The 23,725-nt window shown below is 40.3% G+C and overlaps 1 protein-coding gene across 3 annotated transcripts in view; it reads right to left on the bottom strand.

Annotated features, from left to right (window-relative positions):
* The window catches only part of grid2 (glutamate receptor, ionotropic, delta 2), a 483,691-nt gene that overhangs the window by 27,944 nt on the left and 432,022 nt on the right, over positions 1–23,725 (bottom strand). For all 3 annotated transcript variants that reach the window (XR_003213195.1, XM_005452094.3, XM_005452093.3), the window contains exon 14: positions 10,965–11,131. Coding sequence is in view for 2 of the 3 variants with exons in the window: in XM_005452094.3 (XP_005452151.1) it covers positions 10,965–11,131 (167 nt within the window). In the remaining variant the exon portion in view is untranslated. The remainder of the gene's footprint in view (positions 1–10,964; positions 11,132–23,725) is intronic.

The raw sequence follows: 23,725 nt of genomic DNA, 5'->3' as shown, positions 1-23,725 counted from the left end.
TTCAGCCACAGAGTACTAGTCCTCTCAGATAGAAGAAATATTATTTCAGCACTGCTGGTGCATAGATTTGCTTCAGAGCTAGATTCTTCATGTCAACTATAAAAAGAGGAAACCCAGAAGTCTCACCAGTGACCTTGCTAGGCATAGATCAAGCATTTTAACTGCCTCATTCTAGCAGCAGAGATGGCACGCTGCTCTGCCTCACGTTTAAGATCACTGTGTGTCATCCTTGAGAGCCTGGGAAAACACACAGAGCATGGGGTCCTATAGGCAAGAAACACGCCATAACATGGGAACTCTGGAGGGAAAGAAACAGGATGATGTTAAAGTACGAGACTGTCCTACTGCGAGCCACCAGTGATAATCATCAAGCTGCTCTGATTGCTCCGGCAGTTAACAGTGGCTTCAGTCGCAAGGAAACGTTTTTTCATTACGATCGAAGCTTTCGCATCAGCTGCTCACACTCAGTCCGATCAATGTGACGTGCACAAAAGGGATCAATACTTTATGCATTTATCTTCCTCAACAGCTACTCTATCTCGGTGGCACGTGCTTTATCATTTGGAGAAGTATATGTCCACATTTATGGAGGAAGGAACGCAGATTGGAGGGCACGTACAGGGAGCAGCCTGAAAGCAACGAGGGTCAGTTGTTTACACAATATAATTATTCAGTGGAACTACTCCATTGAAACATTTCAAATTTCCATCTTTGTTTATTTTGACTGAGTTGTTTATATGAAGCATTTTGCTTCTGTTTTGGCCTTATAATCACAATATAAGGCCCCATGTCAACACAGATATCGCTTCTACAATGAATCCCGAGGACTGGAGTGAGGGAGGTTATTCACCCTTGGGTCTCTGGTCCCTCAAGTAAAGTTTGCTAAGCTTAATTATACCAATTAGCACTCTCAGGGTTCAATACACAGTCATACACACTGTCAACAAAATTTTCAATTAAGGACCATTATGTTCACGAAGTGAAACGGATTATCGAGCTGAACTATGATAAACAATGCACAGAAGTAAAACAGCCATTAACTGTCATTAACATATCGAGAAAGAAACTGGGTAAGAAAAAGACCTTCATCATTAATTGATGAGTAATTTGTAAAGATTAAATGAATGCATGGGCTGAGTTTGACTGAGACATGACAAAGAGTGACGGTTACAGACTGAAAGAGCTGAGACAACTTAGACTGACACCTGACATTCAATCGCAATGTGTCAGAAACACATACAAAAACATAAATTTCAAAGACAAACAAGAGTTTCTTTAAAAAAGACTTTTTTGGGGGGTGATTTCCATGCAGTGAAAACTAAGGGCCTTAGAGCCTCCAGCTTTGCTGGAGCTCAGTGAGTACAACAGAAAGAGAGATGCAGTGAATCAAATAACCAGCATGTAGCTTTTGGTTTCTTTGGCAGAAGCCTTGATCAAGCCTAATCACGCTTGTCGCTCAAGGTATTATGCTACTACAAAGACACCAAAAAGATCAAAGGCACAGTTCTCAAAATAAAATAATTTCTGCTGTTTAAAATCTGAACTTTAAAAACTGATTATACATCATTTGGAGGGTATTCAGCGAGCGAATGCACGACAGCTGCTGGTGCATTTGAAACTTGTGCTGTTTGCAATTGAAATTGCTTTTGAAATGAACTAATCAATAAGAAAGAGAAAGATGAGGGAGAGAGCATGAAAAAGAGACTCAGATAAAAACGTCAATACTTCACGGGGCCCCAAAAATCAAACCAGCAAGCAAAGCTAAAATACAATTTTCTCACTAAGAATCTAGGTGAAAGTTTTCTTTGTAAAAGGACTTGACCCACAGGACTTAGATTATTCTTTTAATACAGAGTAATACAGTACAGTTGGTTACACACTGCAACCACAGATTCTGTGTGTATAAGCATAAGCTGCTAAAAGTTGGAGCTATTGTGTTTATCCCTCTGTGCCTGTCCAACCTTCAAGACTTTCTTTCATGTCCTTGTATTCTGTAAGTCAGCGTTTTCTTTCTGACACAGGGGGAACAAACACAGCTTACAGCCTAATGAGTTGGTCTGTCATCACAGAATCTGGGCTTGCTGTAAGTAAGTATTATGCACATGCTAATTCCTCTAAGAGCTGTCATTATTAGGATAAGGCATGTGGTCAACATCCCACCACGACACCAGTGTTTCCTAGTGGGTGACACACACACAAAACAATACGCTACAATAAGGTATTGAAATAAGGTTGGGGTTTTTTTCCCATGATAATTTACTATGTCAGTCCATGTGTGGAAAGAAAAAGAGTGAAAATTAGACTCCTTTGCCACAACACACCTGCAACAGCAGGGGAGAGTGGGGCATTACACACTGTGCAGCTCACTAATCCATGATGGGATTAGAGGAACACCTCTTGGCACGTGCATAAAAAGGGTGAGATTTGACAACATATTACGAGCTGTCAAGTATGCATAAAAATGAGTTAGTCAGGGAAAACTAACATATATTGTGCAGATGGAAACAGATGAATGGGAATGTGAGAGACCCAAGATGCCGCTGTGCAGCTGTTCGACAACTCCATCCCACTGAGGAGGGATGTGAATGAGATAAGGTGCTCGCGAAGTGAGCACAGACGCCCTATGGAGGCTCTGTTCCTGCTGCTGTAGGCTTGTCTGATAGCTTCACACAGTCAGCGAGACATACCTCATGAGTGTACTTTGTGTTGGATAAACAGTTGGATTTGTTTGATGTTAGCCATGTGCAAAATATAATGAAAAACCTGTTTATGCTCTTAAGCATGTGGAGATGGGTCACCACAGGGGATAGAGGACACAACATGAGGTCTGAGCTTCTGTCCATGCACCACTGCTGGAAAGTGCACCATTTCCCTGCATGACAGGCTTTAGTAGAAGGCTGTAGTAGAAGATCTTGCTCCTTGGATATAAGCGGGGCAGGCCTGTGAAGGAAATATTGTGTGACCAGGTCAACTCCTGCAGAATGAACTCTGCAGAGTCAGAATTATGCAAGAGTATTTAATGAAGTTCAGCCGAGGAAAATAGAGTGCTTCAAGTCGTACATTATGTATGCAGCAGGTTTCAAAAGGGAGATGAGGCATGCTAACTATGCAAGGTTTTTTGTAAACTTTGAAAAGAGGAGCCCGTGGCGCCTCAAATGAGATGCTGACTCATTACCTACTCACTCGTACATGCTAACAGTAAGCCACCACGAATGACCTCTGAGATCCCTTCACAGAGTCCAGATAGGAACCCCAGCTTAAACAGGAATCTCTATCAAAACTCCTATCCATTGGGTTACCATATGTCTTTCATATGTCTTTGTGACAAGACAACTGCCACAGCTCCCCCACTAACAGCTATACTGTGCTTGTTTGTTCTGGTGCCACCAGAATGATTGGAGAGGTAAGTGCAGTTCAGTGAAAATTATGCAAGGAGACAAAGGTTTCTTCACTTCCCACCAGCGACTCAAGATTGGTATATTCATCTCTAGCTGGAGAGAAATGCATCTTTGCATTCTGGTATGTCTGACACAGTTCTCCCAAAGGAGCACCCCTGCAGAGAGAACATGTGGGATTTTTATGTATGACAAACTGGCTGCAGTGGGAGAGGAACATTAAATATGCATTTTTGGTACTGTATTTCGTTGAGGCGCAGGCGGCTAAATTGTCCTGAATTTACCTGGTGTGGAGGACTCCCAAGGGGACAACCACAACACTTTCAGGCACCAAACCCAGCAGATGTACAACAGGTAGCACATGCGCCACTCTGTGGGGTGCAACAAGTGATATTAGAGAGTTTAGCACTTTCAGTTTCACTGGGGACAACTTTGCTGTCAAGGTGGTTTAGTTCTTATGTAGATAAATGTTCAGTTGGGTGAAAAGAAGAGCGTTTTGGTTTTAAGGGGAAGCCCAGAATTCAACAATGTTGCACAAGTAAGTCTGTCAGAACTGCATCTTTCTCATGGTGGTCCTGATAAACCAGCATCTGATCCCCTCCCTACACAGTGGTGCCACTGTTGGTTGGAGCAAACTTCCTCTTGAGGTGAGCATCTCTGTGATTTTGATGTTGAGAAGGTGAAGCTCTTCTATTGTTTTGGTTCCTTGATTGTTTAGTGTAAACGAGCCATGGCTCTGTCAAGGAGTGGTCTAAACACCTCACTCGGGGGATAAGGGGCCGTCCAGCATCCTCCATCTGATTTCTGGAGCAATGCAGTATGCTGTTGATGCTCATTGTCCACTTTGTCATTATTGCAAAGAGGCTGAAGCCGTGCTTCCTGATGTCCGTGGCTATCTCTGGGGAAAGAGCGATGGGCTAAATTGCTATAGCAGACACAGGCGAGGATAACTTCGCCATGTTGTTTGCTCTGCAACATCTTGAGCAGCATCCGGCTTAAATTTCTGAAAAGGCTTCCATGGGATGTAGGACCTAAGCTAGGTTATGATTTTCCAAAAATAACAGTAGAAAACCAACGTCCTTTGGAAAACCACTGTTTTGCTTCACTGTTATGAACAACTTGTGGCAGGATAGTGGGATGAGCGACACATATATCATCTTAAAGAGGAACTCAAGATTCCTCATTACTAGACTCGAATGGTCCCAAAAGAGAACGGAGAAAGAGCCACTGGACTCTTGCCTGTTATTTGGATCCGACTCTACAGTAGAATGTCAAAGAATACCTCCTCTGCCTCCTGTACGAGATTATCATCAGCCATTATCATCAACTGCAGACATCTTCACCTGCAGGGGGAGTCTGATGGAGAAATCACAAAGGCAAGCAAAGCAGCTGGGTCCAAAGTTTCTAAATGGAGGATGAGGCTAGTCTGGGAGTTGGTGCACAGGAGAAAACTGATACTTCATCATCTAATTATTTGTTGATTGCTGCAGAAAATTCAGAACACAACTCACTGCTCAGGGCATGTAGGGGCTGTAAGGTCACAGGAGAGCTACTGGAAAAACATGTTTTTGAAAGTGTAGCATGTAGAACTGAACTGTATAGTAGTAAAATGAGAAACCCAACCCCCCAAAATACGGATCAGTCATTTTCCATTATAGTCATTTGATGCTTATTTAATAATAAAAAGATAAACGTTTTGCTAATTTAACAAATCCTTGAGCATGAGGTCACCCTGTTTTATCTCAAAGTTCAAAAATTCATAATGAGTGAAAGCCAAAGAAAGCAGAAATGGTCACTTGTAAAGCTTGAGTCACATTGCTGATACAGTATGACACACTGCCGATTATTAAATGACTATGAAACTACTATTACTTTTTTGTCACTGATTTGACTTACAGGTTGGATTTTCCATGCTAATTGTTTTGTCAGTATAATTGTTTGATCCTTCTCATTGCGAGTTTTATACAATTGTGTAAGTGTAACTCACAAGCACAGGCAAACCTCAATTAGACCTGACCTCCTTTTTATTTTCAATGTTCAGGTTAAATTTGAATTTTTATTGGTCAGGTGAAAGGACAATTACATAGACTTTCATTAAATGTATTTCAGTATTTCATCCGTGTTAGCCGCTAGATAGTAAAAACGCCTTTCACCAGTAGATATAGTAGATTTTTTTTTAAATGCATGAGACACCTCTGACAGAACAGGACAAGGTAATATACCTTCATCTCTCTTCTGCAGGTTCTGTTTACAACCCCTCTGCTGGGACTAAAATGTAAGATTTACATGAGCAAAGGCAGCTTCAAAAACCATTTATGTGTGCCCTTCACTGGTGTAATTTAGTTTATCACTATCATATACATTCCCAAAGAAAAAAAACACTATGCAATTTATTAAATTTCCCTTCAAGGTTTGCAATAACCAAACTTTCAGAAGTCAGTTCATCAAGAGTTTTTTAACTATTGCTGACAATTTTATTGTCATGAGAGCTGGGGATATAAAAGCTTGCCAGAATGCTGAAAGCATCACAACAAACTGTTTATGTGCCATATATAGTTTACCTTGTATTTACTGGGACTCGATGCGCTTTAACATCATTTAAAACAACTTTTAGTCAAAGACCACTTCCACTTCTCAACACAACACTTACTATTGTTGACTTTGATTTTTCATCTGGAAAGGGAATTAACACATGAAGGAGCTATGGCTGTAGTGGAAGCAACAAAGAACATATGCACACATTGCTGGATTAAAGGCTGAATAAAGACATCAGCCATGATGTTAAGATACCAAAATTAAATAAATAATAAGAATAACAAGAATAATAATCACTTCTGAATAAAGTGGCATCATGCCAAGCTACTCCAAACAAACCTACATTTGATAACACAATACTGAACCCTAACTTAGCCTTCACGGTAGGTTTTCTACTTTTGCCAAGTTATTTCTGGAGAAACACATGATTCCTTTCAAGATAAAAATAAATATATATGAAACTATAAAAAAATAAAATAATAAACGGCCAACTCAGGACCTCCAAAAGTTTGAATCCCTGCTTTCATATAAACCATGTCAAGAAATTACATGACACAGTCTAAGAAGATCATGTAATTTCTCCAGAGTGAAGCCAGGCTCTGGTGCTCACCACAGCAATCCAAGCCACGGCCTCTGAGGTGTGATTTATCTGTTTGTAGCAGTGATTTGTTGCAGGTGTATACGTCATTTCACCCCTCAAATGTACCATACAACATGCACTGCCAAGGTCCCCACAGATATACAGCCCACCATGGCTCTATTTTTGAAGCAGTCAATGATTAGCCCTCAGGCCACTGATGAACAGTTGCCTGCAGACAGGTAATAAAACAACTATATAAATGTATCTTTGTGACCAAAGCCAAACTCATATGGTAGATGTGGCTCTCCTTGCTCACCTCAAATGCGCTTAAATTGAGAAAGATAATAATGAAAGACAAAATTTGATATAATATTGGTCGTGTAGTTGATTTTCTCTGAAGTGCTCCTACTAACATTTCCCAGGTATCTATCTATCTGTCTATCTATCTATCTGGGCACCAACACCCTCAAGATGTCCATCTGCTACGGATTAAATTTTCACATCACTGCCTTCAGACAAACAGAGACAAAAATAATATTTGCCAGGGAGAAGGTTTTTTTTAAGTTCTTGGCCCTTCAGCACTTCAAAGCAACTTGTCAGAAGCTGTCGGTTTAAATTAGAGGACTAGTCCTTTACGGCACTGTTTTTTTTTTTGACTCTGGTAAATCTGCAGGCTGTCTCCAGCAATCACAGAGCATCACACATACTCAAGCATGTACACATTTGCACTCTATTTGTTCTACTGTGCCGGCAAAAACTTTTAGATCCGCACACTCGCACAAACAGAAGCAGGCATGTGCTGGTGCTGCACTTGAACTCTGCCGATGGTTTTCTCATTACAAACTAAATGGTTTAAACTGATGAAGCTGTAGCAGTCTGCCTTTTTCTCTTTCTCCTCAAAGTGTCGAAGCAAATAAATTCTTTTTCATCTCTCATATTACCTCCAGGGGTATGCAGATAGCAAACACTCCTCAAGTATGCAGAAGACACACACTGATACACACAGTAAATACAAAGTAAAGTAAATACTCCTCAGAAGTGGTTAAAGCTCTCCCCAGTTACACCAGCCAATCAATGACATCTTTATTCATCATTGCTATATTTTAATCATCTTGCTTATCTTAATGGTGTTTGTAATAGTAGTATTTTTTAGGACTTTCTAACATAGGACAATGCATTAACATGAAACTCTCACTAGTAAAAGTTACGAAACACTGATGCGCTGATGTCTATTTAACGCATGTTTTGCTTTCAAACCAGGATCAGGTTATGGGGATAATATATGAAAATGAATCTAGAGTGTACATAGGTGGAGTGCTTTAAAACTGATCCTTCTGAGACATGTTTCTAAGTATTTCATTACGACCGATTTGAAAGCAAGAACAGCCTACCAGGAAGACATGAGAACCGGCTTTAGGCAGAATTAGCCAAAGCCACGAAAAGCAACTTACATGGGGATAGAATCAAAACGCTTCACAGAGATCCTAATATAAAATGTGTTTTTCTAACACAAAGGCAGAAAAGCCTGCAGCTATAGCTATTATATTTGTTCTGTCATGTCATGTCAAGAAATGAAATCTCAAAAAAGATGCAAAAAGAGAGGGAAAAATGACACAGTGGTCTCAGACACATGTGCTTGTACTTGAATCAGAGAAGGTTTTGCAGGCTTAACAGATGTTGGCTGGTTATATAATTCCTCCCACTGGCTCTAGTTGTTTTTGGCCAGCTTGAGCGTTGTCTACCCATACACTGTGTTACTGCCTTTGAAATCCCTTTTAGTAGACGAGATTCATACCAGTATAGCGATGCACTGATATGAACAAAATCATGCCCATCTCATTTCTGTAGACAACGCAGCATGTGCCATTTGGTACGCTTAATAAACACTCAAGCTTGTATACTAGTTCCACAACATTTCCCCTCAGTATTTTGGATAGATTCCATCACTCCACTCTGCACTGCTGCTGCCTACAGAGAATGTGATTGACTGCTTGATAAACAACCTCATCAGTTTGTGCTACTGACCAAAAAAAATCCCCTCTGCTACACATTTACATAAGCAAGACTAGGCTAGACTTAACTATGAACAAAAGATGTAATCTACAGCGTATTATTATTTATTGAAGTGGGGAAAATACACTCACTGGGCACCTTTTAAGGTATATCTTGCTAGTCCTGAGTTGGACCTCCTTTTGCCTTTAGAGCTGCCTTAATTCTTCATGGCATATATTCAACAAGGTGCTGGACATTCCCCAGAGATTTTGGTTCATACTGACATGAGAGCATCACACAGCTGCTGCAGAATGTTCAGCTACACATCCAGAATGTGAATCTCCTGTTCCAACACATCCCAAAGGTGCTCTATTGGATTGAGATCTGATGATTGTGGTGGCCATTTGAGTACAGTGAACTCACTGCCATGTTCAAGCACGAATTTGAGATCATCTGAGTTTTGTGACATGCCAAGACAATATCTCTCACATGCATTCATGTGGTTTATTCCAAATTAAGACCCTAACAACCCAACAAAAGTTGCAACAGCAATCAAGACCCATTATACCAGGCTATGCTTTTCCAATATTCTGTTATCAAAATTTATGGAAACTGCTCCTTCAAGATCTGACAGGTTGTCAGGTCAATTCAAAGATGCTCTTCTGCATAGCTTGGTTGTAAGAAGCAATTATTTGAGTTACTTTAGCGTTCCTAGCAAGCCAGTTGGTCTCCTCTGACCTCTGGCAACAATAGGGCATTTTTGCCTGGAGAACTGCTGCTCACTGTAAATTTTTTCTTTTCTAGACCATTCTCTAGAGATGGTTGTGTAAAAAAAAAGCAGCAGATCAACAGTTTATGAAATATTCAGTCCCTCTGGATCCAACAACGAACACTTAAATCACCTTTCTTCGTCATTCTGATGTTTAGTTTGAACTTCAGCAGGCCATCTTAACCATGACTGCATGCCTAAATGCAACAAGTTGCTGCCACCAGGTTGGCTGATTAGATAATTGTGTTAATAAGCAATTGAACAAATGAACAAGTGAATGTACACAATGTATCCCTCTCAAATACCGTTGGATTTTCCAATCAACACAAATCCAACCAAAAGATGTGTCAAGCCTCCAGATTTGTTATGACCTGGCCTTCAGCAATGACTAAACATAATGAAACCTTTCTTTCCATGGTGTCAAAGTCTGTTAAACACAGACTTTGTGCTTCGTCAGTCTGTATATTAGAGAATGGCACAACGTAAAATCTAAAAATCACTGCAAAGAAAAACAAAATAATTATGCCTCTGTGATTATTTTTTCTCCTGATGATTTCTCTCTGGTTTTTCGTTTGAAGCATGGGGACCAGTGTGAGTTAACGGTTTAAAACTGACTTCCCAAGAGTGTGACACTGCCTCCATAGCCTGTCAATTAATTCCTTGTTTATTTTAATAGAAGCCATGATAGGCAATATTCAGAAGCGTAACGCTTCACCAGATATGGAGCAGACAGACAGGCCTACCCATTCACACTCTGTAAAGCTTGCAAACTTAGGCCCGCACACACTAGGTGTTTCACTCACTTACTGCACACACAAATCCAAATCCACAAATAGACCAAAAAACTCCTGACATAAGCCCACACGATTAAGATGCAACCAATATGCTTAGGGCTTTCACAGACACTTCACCTCATGTGACATCACTGCACAACAATAAAGATTAACGCAAAAAACAAATGAGGCCTCTCAGCGTGTAGATGCATGGCTTTGAGTTGCAGTTCAAGAAACTACCAAGCTTCCTGGTCACTGTAAGAAACTAGATGTATAATGAAAAAAATGAACAAATTCAGTTACTGTACTCATCAGTGAGAACCAACAGAGTCTCAGCTTTGTGCTACAGTAACAAGATACACAACCAGAAACATCTTGGGTACGTCTGCACTGCACCTTCGCTGACTTATTTGGGAGGCAGGGTAGTCACACTTGGTTAGCCTCACGTTAAGCCTCACATAACTGCACAGAAGATGGGAAAAAGGCCATTGCACTCTTAATTCTGGAAGACAGAAGTTAGCAATTTTTATCTGCCACCTTGTTGTTGTCTAGGTTGATGTCTTAAGGTTCTTTGAGCACTGTACAAGGGCAAATTTTATGGTAGTGGCCATTTTTTACAGAAATTAATCTGGAGTAGCAATAAAAAAAACAATTTACTGGACTTCTCCACAACTAGGAAGATATATACACACACACACATATACATATATATATATATATATATAATTTATTTTTTTGGAATGCTACTCATTTCCAAAACAGGGGATTTTTCTATACCTAAAAGAGAAGACAATCTAACTGAGACGAATGGTATGAAACAGAACAGATCCAGCAAGTAAAATATGTAATTTCTTTGTAACCTAACAAATAAAATGCAGTTAACGATGCAGCTGGCTCCTGTTTACTGTTAAGGCTCTTACCTCTGGGAGAAAATGTCCCTGTAGGGGCTGCCGTGCTGCATGGCGATACCGTATCCACGGTCTGGTGCGTTGTTGCTGACGGTGTAGAAGGAGCAATCCTCATCATTATTAGCAACGTACTCCAGCACTGCTGCATCCCACACAAAACCAAACCGGCCATACTTCACCTGAAAGACATTTACAAGGTGGTTAACAATACTCAGAAAGGTGCATCGGAGGTCACGCAGAACACATTCCAGAGCATTCAGCACTTGAGTTATTGAGATGGTTTTCTAAGAGATCCAAGAATGGCTCACAGGTTGAAAATTGAACTATTTAAAGATATTTATGGGCTGAATCGTCTTAGACCTTTTCTGCCTAACGCGCTCTAAGGGGACCAATTCACCCCAGCGCTGAGATTTCATAACTACAGTCTATCAGCAGTTTTAGTCCAAAAATGCTGTGTCGAGCCAAGATTACACTATTTGTCCGTTGCAGGACGGCAAACTTCATAGCACAGCACAGCAATTTTGCTGTTCGGCATTCCCCCTTGACTGTAGATTCATGTAGTTTTTTGGCTCATCTTCATTGAACCCTGCATAGGTGTGTGTTGGATCTGTTTTTCATTTTCATGTCCTTGTTGTGTATGTGCATGGTCAAACTGCGGGTATGAGTGAGATAGCAGCTTGTGCGTGAGAAGAATTGGAAATGGACTCAAGGTGAGAATCGCAGCTTGTTTCACAGTAAAAGCCAAGGTGCCTGTTGTTAACATAGTTTCTAGTTAATATTCTGTAAATCTACGGGATATTTTCGCAAGAAAATGAAAAACGGAGAATAAACAACCAGATTGGGACATTCACATCCTAACACCTCCTGACAATTCACTTAAATAGCCTCGGGTGACAACAGGCACACAGACACACACTTCTCCTCTAATACATTATTTTGGACTTGGTGTGTCATTAACTTTAATGGAGATTTATAAATTTTTCAAAACCCTCTGTCTTTGTCTTTGTGTGAGTGTGTGTGTGTGTGAGTATCACCTCACTTGGCCTATGTGAGATGACTAATGTCTGAGAACTGACAAGACCTTGTGATTGGGTAATTTCACAGCCTGTAGCTCTCTGCAGTGTGTACATGTGTGTACGTGTGTGTGTTCAATAATTCACCGCAGGGCATCAGAATAGCAAATTCAGCTCTTTACAACCTTAAAAAGAGAGGAAAGAGCACTTTATTACTTTGAAGAATAATTTAATGGCTTTTCATTATTACTTTTGAATTGAAAAGATTATGGGCTTTGTGCTACGTAAATTAGCAAAAAAAATCTGTTTCAACAGCTTAAAATTGAGCATTAAGGGCACTTTTCTCCCTACATTTGGGTGAAAAGGGCTCAAATCAATTATTAAGCACAATATATGTGCAGTGACCTCTGATGTCAAATCAACCAAAGCTCTGCTAATCTGATTAACACTGTCATTGCCCTTTGTGTGATTTCACTGAATTTTCAGTGTAAAAATCCCAACAATGAGTCAAAAAAGTGCCAGTTACATACCCCGATGACACCATTTGTAATTTTTCCTAACATTTAACATTTTCGCTTGTGTATTGACTTGTAATTGGTGCCCTGCAAGGGACAGAACGCAAGCAAACAAATAGGATGGATTTAAAAGCCTCTATGTGTGGATGAAATTAAGACAGAGTGGAATTAATGTGTTTGCTTTGAGTAATACGCCATATTGGGGAAACAAAAATAGAGTTGGATTTACACAGGAACACAAAAAATATGAACGTAATTGTATAAAAATGAGTGCGTTTAAAGGCAGCAGAGAGCAATGCAAATTCTAAAAAAAACTGCACTGACCTAAAATATTAGCCTGTGGCCTAAATGACTAGTTACAAAAGAAAATATGGGGGAGCAGAGGTTTAGAACATCAGCTTCAATTTTTAGTGACAGAAATGTTTCCTGTTGTTTCATTTTTTAATGAATTGCACATTGAGTAATAATGAAAAACTCTTCAATAGTGCTTCCATAATAAAAATGTCACTTGGTTATGACTGAGCGCGGTGATTTTTCTCTTTCCTATTGTGTCTTTTAGTCATGAGGTTGCTGATCTCACAGGATCACTTAATACAAACACCGGTTCAATATGTCTTCTTAAAGGTTACATCAATTCCAGTACGTTACAGCGCAATCACATAAAAAAAGGCATCGTCCCGGTAATGAAGAGGATGCTGTAGCCTGTGAAGGGAAATGCTTTTGCCTCCAGCTGCAGCTGTTTCATAAACAATGTACAGTATGTGTGAATAGGGAGCACTTGATTTTATGCACCAGAACAGCCACTCTACGTGTAAAACTTAATAAAGGCTCATAACCTGGTTAATTACTGACGACAAAATCTCACTTAGAATGGTACCATAGAGTGATGTGCTGAAGGCCAGCTTAACTCTTTTTACATACTGTATCTGAGATGTATTAGCACTGTGTTCTGACTTTCTCTTTCATGGTATTTCTTATCCAGCTTATGAACAGTGCCACTGCTTGTGTCTGACGCTTGTAGTTCATGACCCTCAGGTGTGCAAAGAATGAAACAGAACTGTGGTACGGAAAAAGGGAAGAGACTAAAATGTCTTCAACTTCAACATTTATCGCAATAGAAAAGGTAATGTCACTGCTGGTAAATGCAAGGCAGCGGCTTGAGCGATTGCAATGATTTTCCATGTGCACGGCTGAAGAAGCTTCTCCTTAACAATTTGGCAGTTGCATTAAAGCGCAAAACTGTTTGGAAATAACCTAATAAAAATGGTGTGGTTACCCCAGTAAATATGTTAATTTTTACTGAATGGTAGAAGTAACATTTTCTCTCACATCCTTCACTTGCAATTCACAGTAAAGGAGATAGGGGATGCTTGTCAGCGGACCAAATAACTGTGAGGAACATGAGGGGGAGTCTATGTTTTGAAGTGAAAAATATATTGCTTTTCCATCTATTAAACCCATAGCTTTCAGTGTAACATTTCTTTTACTATTGCATATTTACATATTTACAGTGATGCGCTGTGGGGTACAAAACTAGTTTTCAAGGAAAAAGGAATGTTAGACCTCTTTTTCCCACTGTAATGTCCATCCATAGTTGCACTAGTAATATAACACGATTTTAAAAACAGGTATACAATAGTAAGAACGCATATACAGATAATGTATATTCATGTCATTATTTCAAATTAAATATTTCCAATCTTTACTTTATCGAGACATAGTCAGAGAAGAACCAAGATATTAATAGGTAATGTTTACTATTCACTAAATGCTTACAATATGATGAGAAATAAAATTTCTACTGGGTTATGTTTTTGATTAAAATAAGTGATGCAACTCTACATATCAGTATCTCTATATTCTATCTGCATTAAAGGATTATAGGTTTTTTTAAACTTATTATGGTTACATGTACATATTGACACCTTTTTAAAAAATGTTATAGACTCATGCGATGCAGAAAAAATCCCCAGTGTCCGGAGACCCCCTTTATGACCACAGTGTGCCCACCGTCTGATGACTATTTGACGACTGTTTTATCAAATGTAGAACTCATTTAATTGTTTTTCAGATGATCTCCAGGATCTCTTAAATGAACACAATCCACCAGTGTGCCATGTTCACTGAGTATTTTTGGTGCTAAATAACATTTTGCATTTTAGGGTTTCATAAACCCTTCCATTATCATACAAATGGGGTGACTGGGGGTGGTGGAATATTCTTAAACTACGCCGGGAGATATTTTTTGGTGCTTTCATTTGCAGGTGTGCTCTCTTCAGGTTCTTCTGGTGGTAATAACCACGTTTGTATTTGTCGAGTGAACTTTGATTAATTGCGTTCAGGCTCAAGTTTTAAAATCCTTGAAAATGTTTTCAATGCGAGTCTAAGTTATCATGCTCTTGCAGAATGTACTTGATATGCGATGATAAGTGATGCTTATCTCATGCAACACTAACTGCTGCATCTAATATCCAACCCACACACACTGTACAGACGTGCTCCTTCCTCTCTTCCACAGGTACAGGGTTGTGCCTCTGCTTGGGCCAAGGTAATTAAATCATAAGCTACTTTTCCCAGAAACACGGACACTCTGGAAACAATCGCAGTCACACGCAGATATACCAAAACAAACACACCCAAGCACAGTCGCACCCAAACACAGACCACACAATCACACAGACACACACTATCAACCACCAATGCATCCTAATCACTGCATTGGGCCTTGTTTTCTTCTCTCATGAATGTGACAAAGACAACTCGGTAAGATCCATAATCACTAAATTAAAGTCATTGCAGCGTCTCTCTTCTTTCTGCTTCCTATTTTTTCTGTGACTCACGCCACTTTTTAATTTCCATCCCTCCTTCCTGAAAAGGATTCAATTCAAGTTTATTTATATAGCGCCAAATCACAACAACAATTGCCTCAAGGAGAGAAAATGAAACCAATTCTGTTGCTCTTTCATTGTTTATGGTCTATGTATCTTGTTTATCAGTTTTAAAGGGGTTTAGTGATGGTGGAGCTCATTTAATGAAGCCATAACACCACTGAACCATGAGCCAGAGTTGTTTCTCAGCAGCTCTGATTTGTGTTTTCGCCCAACCACAGGAGCAAGAAAACACGAAAGATGGAAATAGTTAAATCGAAACTAATTATTCATCTCTTTGCTTCATTATTTGTTATTACTAAATTCGAAATTATGGGAGCAAAATCACCAACTGGGTTGTGATGAGCGTGTTAACATGTTGTATAACACCATTTTGCGTAACCACAGTCTAACACAGTCAGTGTAGAGGAGTGCCACTGCAGCTATGTTGCAACAGAAAGAAGAAAAAGTGAGTAGTTTTACATTATACTGGAAAAAAAAAGAAAGAAGAAACAACTGTGACATGAAAAATGTAGGACAGGTTAACTTAGCGACCCAAACAGATCCAAAATGCTATTTTAGAATGAAAGGATGCCAGATTTGCTAGCCTGAATTCACTGGCTGGTAACTTCAAAGCCCTGGAAAAGTAAAGCTTCACAACATTTGAGCATATAAATGGGTCTTATCTGAAAAAAAAAAAAAAGACTGACTACAAAGTCCACTAACTTTCCCTAACTTGCCTAACCTTAAATAACCCGACAGCACTAATTTCCATTATAGCAGAGTTTCCACACATAACAGTGTACTTTGAGTTTAAAGATAACTATAGAAAGTGCAATAAAAAATATTTCCTTAAACATTATCCAAAGCTCAAATAAAATTATGGTGCACAATGTTAACAAAGTCAAGGGACACATGAGAGGACCGAGTGTGTTTTTAGTTTAAAATGCCCAACAAACAGTTAATTAAAATGAACAGTGCTGCTTATAAAGTCTGTGCGAACAAACAGTACATGAAACCTCCTTCTTTCTACATAAAGAAAATGAAGAAGAAGAAAAAAACATTGAAATAAACAAAAGGCTGAACTTTGAACTTCGAGGGCCATTCAAATGAAAAGTGGCCACCTACACATACTCCTTGGGGTGACCTCACATACATTCTGACTTATAACACTCTCTGTAGACGGTACATTGCAATTATATTACAGAACTGGCCCCATGTGCGTGTGTCTCGGCAGTTTTCAAGAGGTCTTTCTATCTCATCCATGGTTCAAACAGTTTGGCTTCAGAGTCTGGGCATGCTGAAACTTCAAAACGCCCAAACTACTCCAGGGTCCACTCTCTTTTTCTCTGTCTGATTTTTTTCCTCTCTCTCTCTCCTCCCCTCTCTCAGAAAGATCCCTTGAAGGGCACCCAGCATGCAAAGGAATACCAGATTCTTCATCTCGCTCAAAGTTTAAACTAAAGTATATCGAAAATCTTTTCCCTCATCCATAAATTACATCTTAGATTATAAACACTTTTTTTTTTTTTTACAGTGGCACATAACAAATCATCCCCCAGTGTGAAATTAGTTTCTTAAATGATCACCATTTAGCCTTAAAGCAATGTATGTGAAATGTTTTACACACGGGAGGCTCTGTGCTTTGTTCTTTCAAGTGAGAGTACACTGACAAAGTTGCAGCAAAACAGTAGAAACTTAAGAGGAAAAGTCATGGCTGTAATAAAGGACATTCTTCCTCATTTTTATTCATATATTATTCCAGTATTGAGTTTTCCACTATCCACATGGATTTGTTATAGCTTATCCTCACATTTTTCTTTTCTTTATTCTCCCAGTGAATTAATCAGCTTTCAACAGAAACTGATCTTTAGTCATACATTAAAAAGACAAACAAGCAAATAAACAACAATAAAACAACAAAAAACCCAACTTGAATTTCTAAATGTACTTCTATTGACAGCTACCTGGTTAGGTTTAGCTTCTGTACCACTGACCAGCAGTGAGACACCTTAATAGTAACGAACTGCACCATAAAAGATTCGTGGTTTGCAGACTGGTAAACGACAGGGTTTTGTGTTACCAAGTATGTAAATGTTTTAAATAAACTTCCAACAAACTAATGAAGCTCATTATCTGGAAGAAGTTATTCTAAGAAATGATATTAAATGTATTAAATACCATGTAACTGATGCTAGGATGGGTATATTGGGACAGAAAGACAAGAAAGAACCTTGAATAGTTCTGAGTGGCCTGTTAGAGGCTCCAGGAATAACCAATAACGATGAAGATGCACATACTGACCAGACCTTCATTATTTTTGAGGGTTTGTTTCTTTTAGTTTTTTGTTTTTTTGTGCAGTAGAATAAATATTTTACAGATGTTTTGAACCATTATTTCTAATGATGATTCATTCTTCATTGGACCGACCAAGCCTGATTTAAATTGTCCATTATTCCTTTCAAGGCCGTATCCTTGTGAAGTTCTGCAAACCTGGCAGTGCTCCTAAATCTTGGATCACTCCTTGGCAGTGCCCTTCTGACTGCATTTGGAGTACCTGGTGGACCACCTTTGCTATGGCACAGTGACCGCCTTGTCTCCTATTTTGATTTTGAGCTTGGACACGACTCCCGTTTTGTCTCTGAGTCCATCTGGCCTTAGTTCTCATCATCTGAACCTGGATTAGTTTGGACTATTGGCAGCTGATGTTCCTTTACTGAAAAGATTGATGTCCATGATGAAATGTTCACGTCTAAGTGATCAAGGCTACATTTCTACTGTGTGATCTAAAAAGAGCAGCAGTGCTGGAAGTGATCTAGAAGTGCATGAGAAGATGACCTAGAAGGGAAGGTCAATCTACTTTAAATCACTGATGGCTTTTGCTTTTTATAGGCGAGAAGAATGAATGAGCATTTATCATTTGCACATTTAAACAGACAGATTATAGCGTCGTTTTTCTGTTGGGAAAAGGCAGAGCAGCCTGCCTGTTCGGTGACCCCCATCATAATTTGATTTCGCTTCATAGAAATGAGTGAACATTAAAAAGATTACCTAGCTCAGAAATTACATCATTAAGCTTTGTATTTTACAGTGAAGTCTCTCATCTTTACTCATAACTGCTACCAGCTCAGAACTGTCTCCCAACAGCCTACACTCACGGCATACTTCTGCATACGTCTTCTTGCATCACTCTCTTTTGACGCTGATTTGTTTGATTTTGAGAAATGTGAGAGCGGCTGATGGAAGACAGACTCTGACAGAAAAAAGCTAACAGCCCAGAGACAAACTTAAATTTACTTGCAGTACATCTCAGGCCAGAGATCTAACGCTTCTGCCAATTTCTAAACTTTATAGATAGTCTCTGTCCCTCTCACAAACGTCACACAACTATTCCATCGGCGTATGTTTCACATGTCTACAGCATTTAGAAACATTCACATCTGGTAAATGACTTCATGTTTTTGCTCAGTCCAACCAGACTGATCTTTAAGTGCTGAAGTTACAAAGCTTTCCACCTTTCTGCCAGTTTGAGAGAGAGCAGGTAGAACTGATTTTTAATTCACAAAATACTACTGGAGGAGTCTGTGTAGTGAATGGTGAAATAATACATGCAGTAGATATGAGAGAATTTGGTGTGTCTGCAGTGTAAGGACAATGACAGAGGGTAATAACAGTGTCTGATAAAATACATTTTGTATCACAGCTCTGATGACTGCTGCTATCTGCGTGTGAGCAGTACAGGTTATGCTTGCAACCTTACCGTCCTGCTTTTGTCCAGCCCACGTGAGTAAAATTCACCAAGCGGATTTTGGTCTGACTGCGGCATAACACTCAAACCACACAAACCACATCCTCACAGCTAGTTCTGTCTCTCTCTGTCTTGTTTTACTTGCATCCCACATGCTCTGTGCTGCCTTTGTTTGGGCTCAGAGAGCATTACAATGAGAGGCTGCTCCCCAGCCAAATTTCCCCCCCAGTTTGCACTAGCTGGCTTCTTGTAGATATATGAAGATCTGAATAAAGATAAGATTAGGTGCAGGCGAATCAATCAGGGCACCAAAAAGAGAGACAACGACTCCCCGTCTATGCATCTTACTGCATAAATACACATGAGGAAGATTATTTCAGGACAGGTTCCCTTGAAACGTATGAGGTGATGTGTTGTGATAATTCTACAGTTTCTTTTTAGCTGCATTTTCTAAAGCTTTAAGATCACAGCTTTTGCATAGTATGCTAAAAAATGGGAAAAAGGTGCAATAATTTATTGAAGCATGTGTAAACATATCCAGAAATACAGTTTATAAGGCAAAAACATAAGTTGTACAGTTCAAACAAGCTTGAAAGTCAATATTTGGTGCGACCAGTTTCATTCACCAACTCAGCCTGAACTCTCTTAGGGAAGCTTTCCTATAATTTCTTTAAGTAGTGTTCAGGAATAGTTCGCCAGGCTTCCTTAAGAACAAAGCTCTTCTTTGGATGTTGGTCGCCTTTTGTTATGATCTCTGTCAAGATGATCCCACACTGCTTTAATAATGATGATGCCTCCTGGGAAAGCGAGTCCATCACTGATAGAGTTCCACTGTGGTATCCAGGTAAGTAGTTTTTGTGTTTGGGATCATTGTCAGGCTAAATAATTAAGCCGTTGCCAATAAGATGCTTTCCAGATGGTACTGCATGTCGGATCAAAAGCTGCATTTATAGTTCCATCAATTTTCACAACAGCACTGGCTGAAATGCAACCCTAAAACCAAGACAGAGCCTCTACCGTGTTTTACGGATGGCTGTAGACACTCACTGTTGTACCTCTCCTTTGACCTCCTCTATAAACTAAAGATGATTTGAACAAAAGTTTGCATTTTACTCACTCCATTAGACTTCTTAAACCATTTCTGATGAGTCTTCAGTGAACAGCAGATGGATCAGCTGAGGGGCCACGTGCATATGACAGGTCCTGTGTCAGGTCTTCGCTGGATTTTTTCCCCTGATGTTTTTAAGAACCAGACTTTCAGGTACTTTTCATCTGCTGTACAGTTTTTGAGACCTGTCACTTCTTCTTTGGTCTTCCACTTGTCCAGTTTCTTCAAGTTTTTTAAAGCACACACTGCACACCATGCCGAGATATGCCAAATGTTCCCCTAATAGCTCTCTGGGTGCAAAAATAAAATTTTATGCCTGTCAAACTATGTTATCTTTGGGATTTTTCATAGATTCAACAAACGAATTAGGGGAAAATTAGTTTTTTTTTCAACAGGCTGCCAGTAACAAAGTGCCTAAAGACATTATTTAAAATTGGCTCTTTGCTAAGTTGCCTGTTATGTGTAGACACAACACTAGCTCCCAGAGTTAGCTTTTTTATAGGTCGGTGTTAAGGGACTTAACAGAGGAGCAAAAAGTATCCCTTTGAAAATGGTCAGGTACAAGGACTGGACTGAAGATGAAAATATATAAAATATATACATTCTTACCTAATGAATGAATAATTATCTACCTTTTCCAACAACATACTGATGGCCAGGTTTGAGGTGTTAAAGCCTGGCATGCAGGTTGCTCCAATTCCTCCTGAGGTGTTTCGTCCGACTGCTCGCTCTAGTGGCAACAGCCGCCTACATCCTTAGAGACACAATATGACAACTTCTTCACTCCCTCTCCTCCCTTTGTTTCTCTGTTGTTTCATTACCATCAGCTGTCATTAGTCGTCTTTGTTTCTCCAGGAAGAGGGAGTCAAAGAAAAGAGAGAAATTAATCGCCTATTGCCACGCTCTATGAAAATCTTTGCTCAGACCCCGTTAAGCCGATGAGAGATGTGATACTAGAAGAGAGAAGTAATTGGAGACAGATGTTGGAGAGACGGATCATCCGAGACGGATCAGTGAGCCAAAACTAAGATGCCAGCCTTAATAGGATCTGGCAGAAAAAATTATTTCTCTCTGTTTCCTTTTCATCTTCCCTTTGCTCAACAGTATTTTTCATAATGAAGTCTTATGTTATATTTGCATGGCTTTACAAAGTATGAATCTTTTTTTTTGGTGTTGTCTTTTGCAATTTTTTTCCGGCTTTCTAGGAGACCCAGACGATGTGAATTTGTGACAAATATCAAGAGAGGCTCATTTACTTCCTGGGTTACTGCTAGATGTATGCAGTGTTGCCGAGCAACGCAGCACACAACACTGGAACTTAAACAGCCCACAACAAAGACGACATGCAGCAGTAACTAATTTAAAGAATTATACTTGCTATAGTCTACACAAATACCTTAAAGTACTCTTTAGTTGTAAAGATTTTTGCAGTGCACCAAATGGAAACATACGAAGACATTATTAATGCTGACAATGAAAAAAACCTGAGTTATCACAGGAGTACAATCAAAAGAGGAGAAATTCTAGTTATATTAGAGCCACATGCTCTATGCTGTACATTTCTATTAAGAATAGAAACAAGAAATGATGTCTGAGAGAGTGCAACTACATTACATGTAATGAAAATATATATATATATATATATATGATCTCACTGAGGGGGTTCAGGCCTATGCAGAAGAGGGATACCGACTACGGAACGGAGCGGTTGTCAGCCACCTCCTGTACATGGATGACATCAAGCTGTATGCCAAGAGTGAACGAGACATCGATTCACTGATACACACTACCAGGCTATACAGCAATGACATTGGAATGTCATTCGGGCTGGAGAAGTGTAGTCGGATGGTAACAAAGAGAGGGAAGGTAGTCAGAACTGAGGGGACTGAACTACCAGAAGGCAACATTGCAGACATAGAGGACAGTTACAAGTACCTGGGGATCCCACAGGCGAATGGGAACGATGAAGAGGCCGCTAGGAAAGCTGCAACCACCAAGTACCTGCAGAGGGTCAGGCAAGTCCTGAGGAGTCAGCTGAACGGTAAGAACAAGATCCGGGCCATCAACACCTACGCCCTGCCCGTGATCAGGTACCCTGCTGGGGTAATAGGCTGGCCAAAGGAGGAGATAGAAGCCACTGACATCAAGACAAGAAAGCTCCTTACCATGCATGGAGGGTTTCACCCCAAGTCTAGCACCCTGAGGTTGTACGCTAAGCGGAAGGAAGGGGGCCGGGGACTGGTGAGTGTCAGCACCACAGTCCAGGATGAGACAAGAAACATCCACGAATACATCACGAAGATGGCCCCAACTGACAGTGTTCTCAGTGAATACCTCAGGCAGCAGAAACCCAAGAAAGAGGAGGAAGGCGAGGAACCATCATGGAAGGACAGGCCCCTGCACGGTATGTACCACCGGCAGATAGAGGAGGTGGCTGATATACAGAAATCCTACCAGTGGCTGGACAAAGCTGGACTGAAAGACAGCACAGAGGCACTAATCATGGCAGCACAAGAACAAGCTCTGAGTACAAGATCCATAAAGGCTGGGGTCTATCACACCAGGCAAGACCCCAGGTGCAGGCTGTGTAAAGATGCCCCAGAGACAATCCAGCACATAACAGCAGGGTGCAAGATGCTAGCAGGCAAGGCATACATGGAACGCCATAACCAAGTGGCCGGCATAGTGTACAGGAACATCTGTGCCGAGTATAACCTGGAAGTCCCAAGGTCAAAATGGGAGATGCCCCCAAGGGTGATGGAGAATGACCGAGCTAAGATCCTGTGGGACTTCCAGATGCAGACGGACAAAATGGTGGTGGCTAACCAACCGGACATAGTGGTGGTAGACAAACAGAAGAAGACGGCTGTAGTGATTGATGTAGCGGTTCCGAATGACAGCAATATCAGGAAGAAGGAACACGAGAAGCTGGAGAAATACCAAGGGCTCAGAGAAGAGCTCGAGAGGATGTGGAGGGTGAAGGTAACGGTGGTCCCCGTGGTAATCGGAGCACTAGGTGCGGTGACTCCCAAGCTAGGCGAGTGGCTCCAGCAGATCCCGGGAACAACATCGGAGATCTCTGTCCAGAAGAGCGCAGTCCTGGGAACAGCTAAGATACTGCGCAGGACCCTCAAGCTCCCAGGCCTCTGGTAGAGGACCCGAGCTTGAAGGATAAAACCGCCCGCAGGGGCGTGCTGGGTGTTTTTTTTTTTGTTTTTTTATATATATATATATATATATATATTCATCTAAATTCAGAAACAGCTGAGTTTTATGTACAGCTGGAGCACGTATCATTAAACTGTTTTTGTTTTTCCTTTTAAATTTCTGATGCTTGGCATCACACTTAAAAGTACAATGCAGTGTCCAAGGGCGATTGCTGGTCATGCTGATTGTAGCTTGCCCGACTAACTTTGCTCTGACAATGAAGATGAAATGAACTGAATCAGTGAATGTGTGAAGAACTGGTGTACTGTTTGAATAAACTAGCCAGGATTATGTCTCGGGTCCCTGCAGAAGTTT

Source organism: Oreochromis niloticus, linkage group LG12 (genome assembly GCF_001858045.2).
Source record: "Oreochromis niloticus isolate F11D_XX linkage group LG12, O_niloticus_UMD_NMBU, whole genome shotgun sequence".
NCBI classification, from domain to species: Eukaryota; Metazoa; Chordata; class Actinopteri; order Cichliformes; family Cichlidae; genus Oreochromis; species Oreochromis niloticus.
Note: the sequence above shows the minus strand (reverse complement) of the source record. Positions and strands in the feature narration are given on the sequence as shown.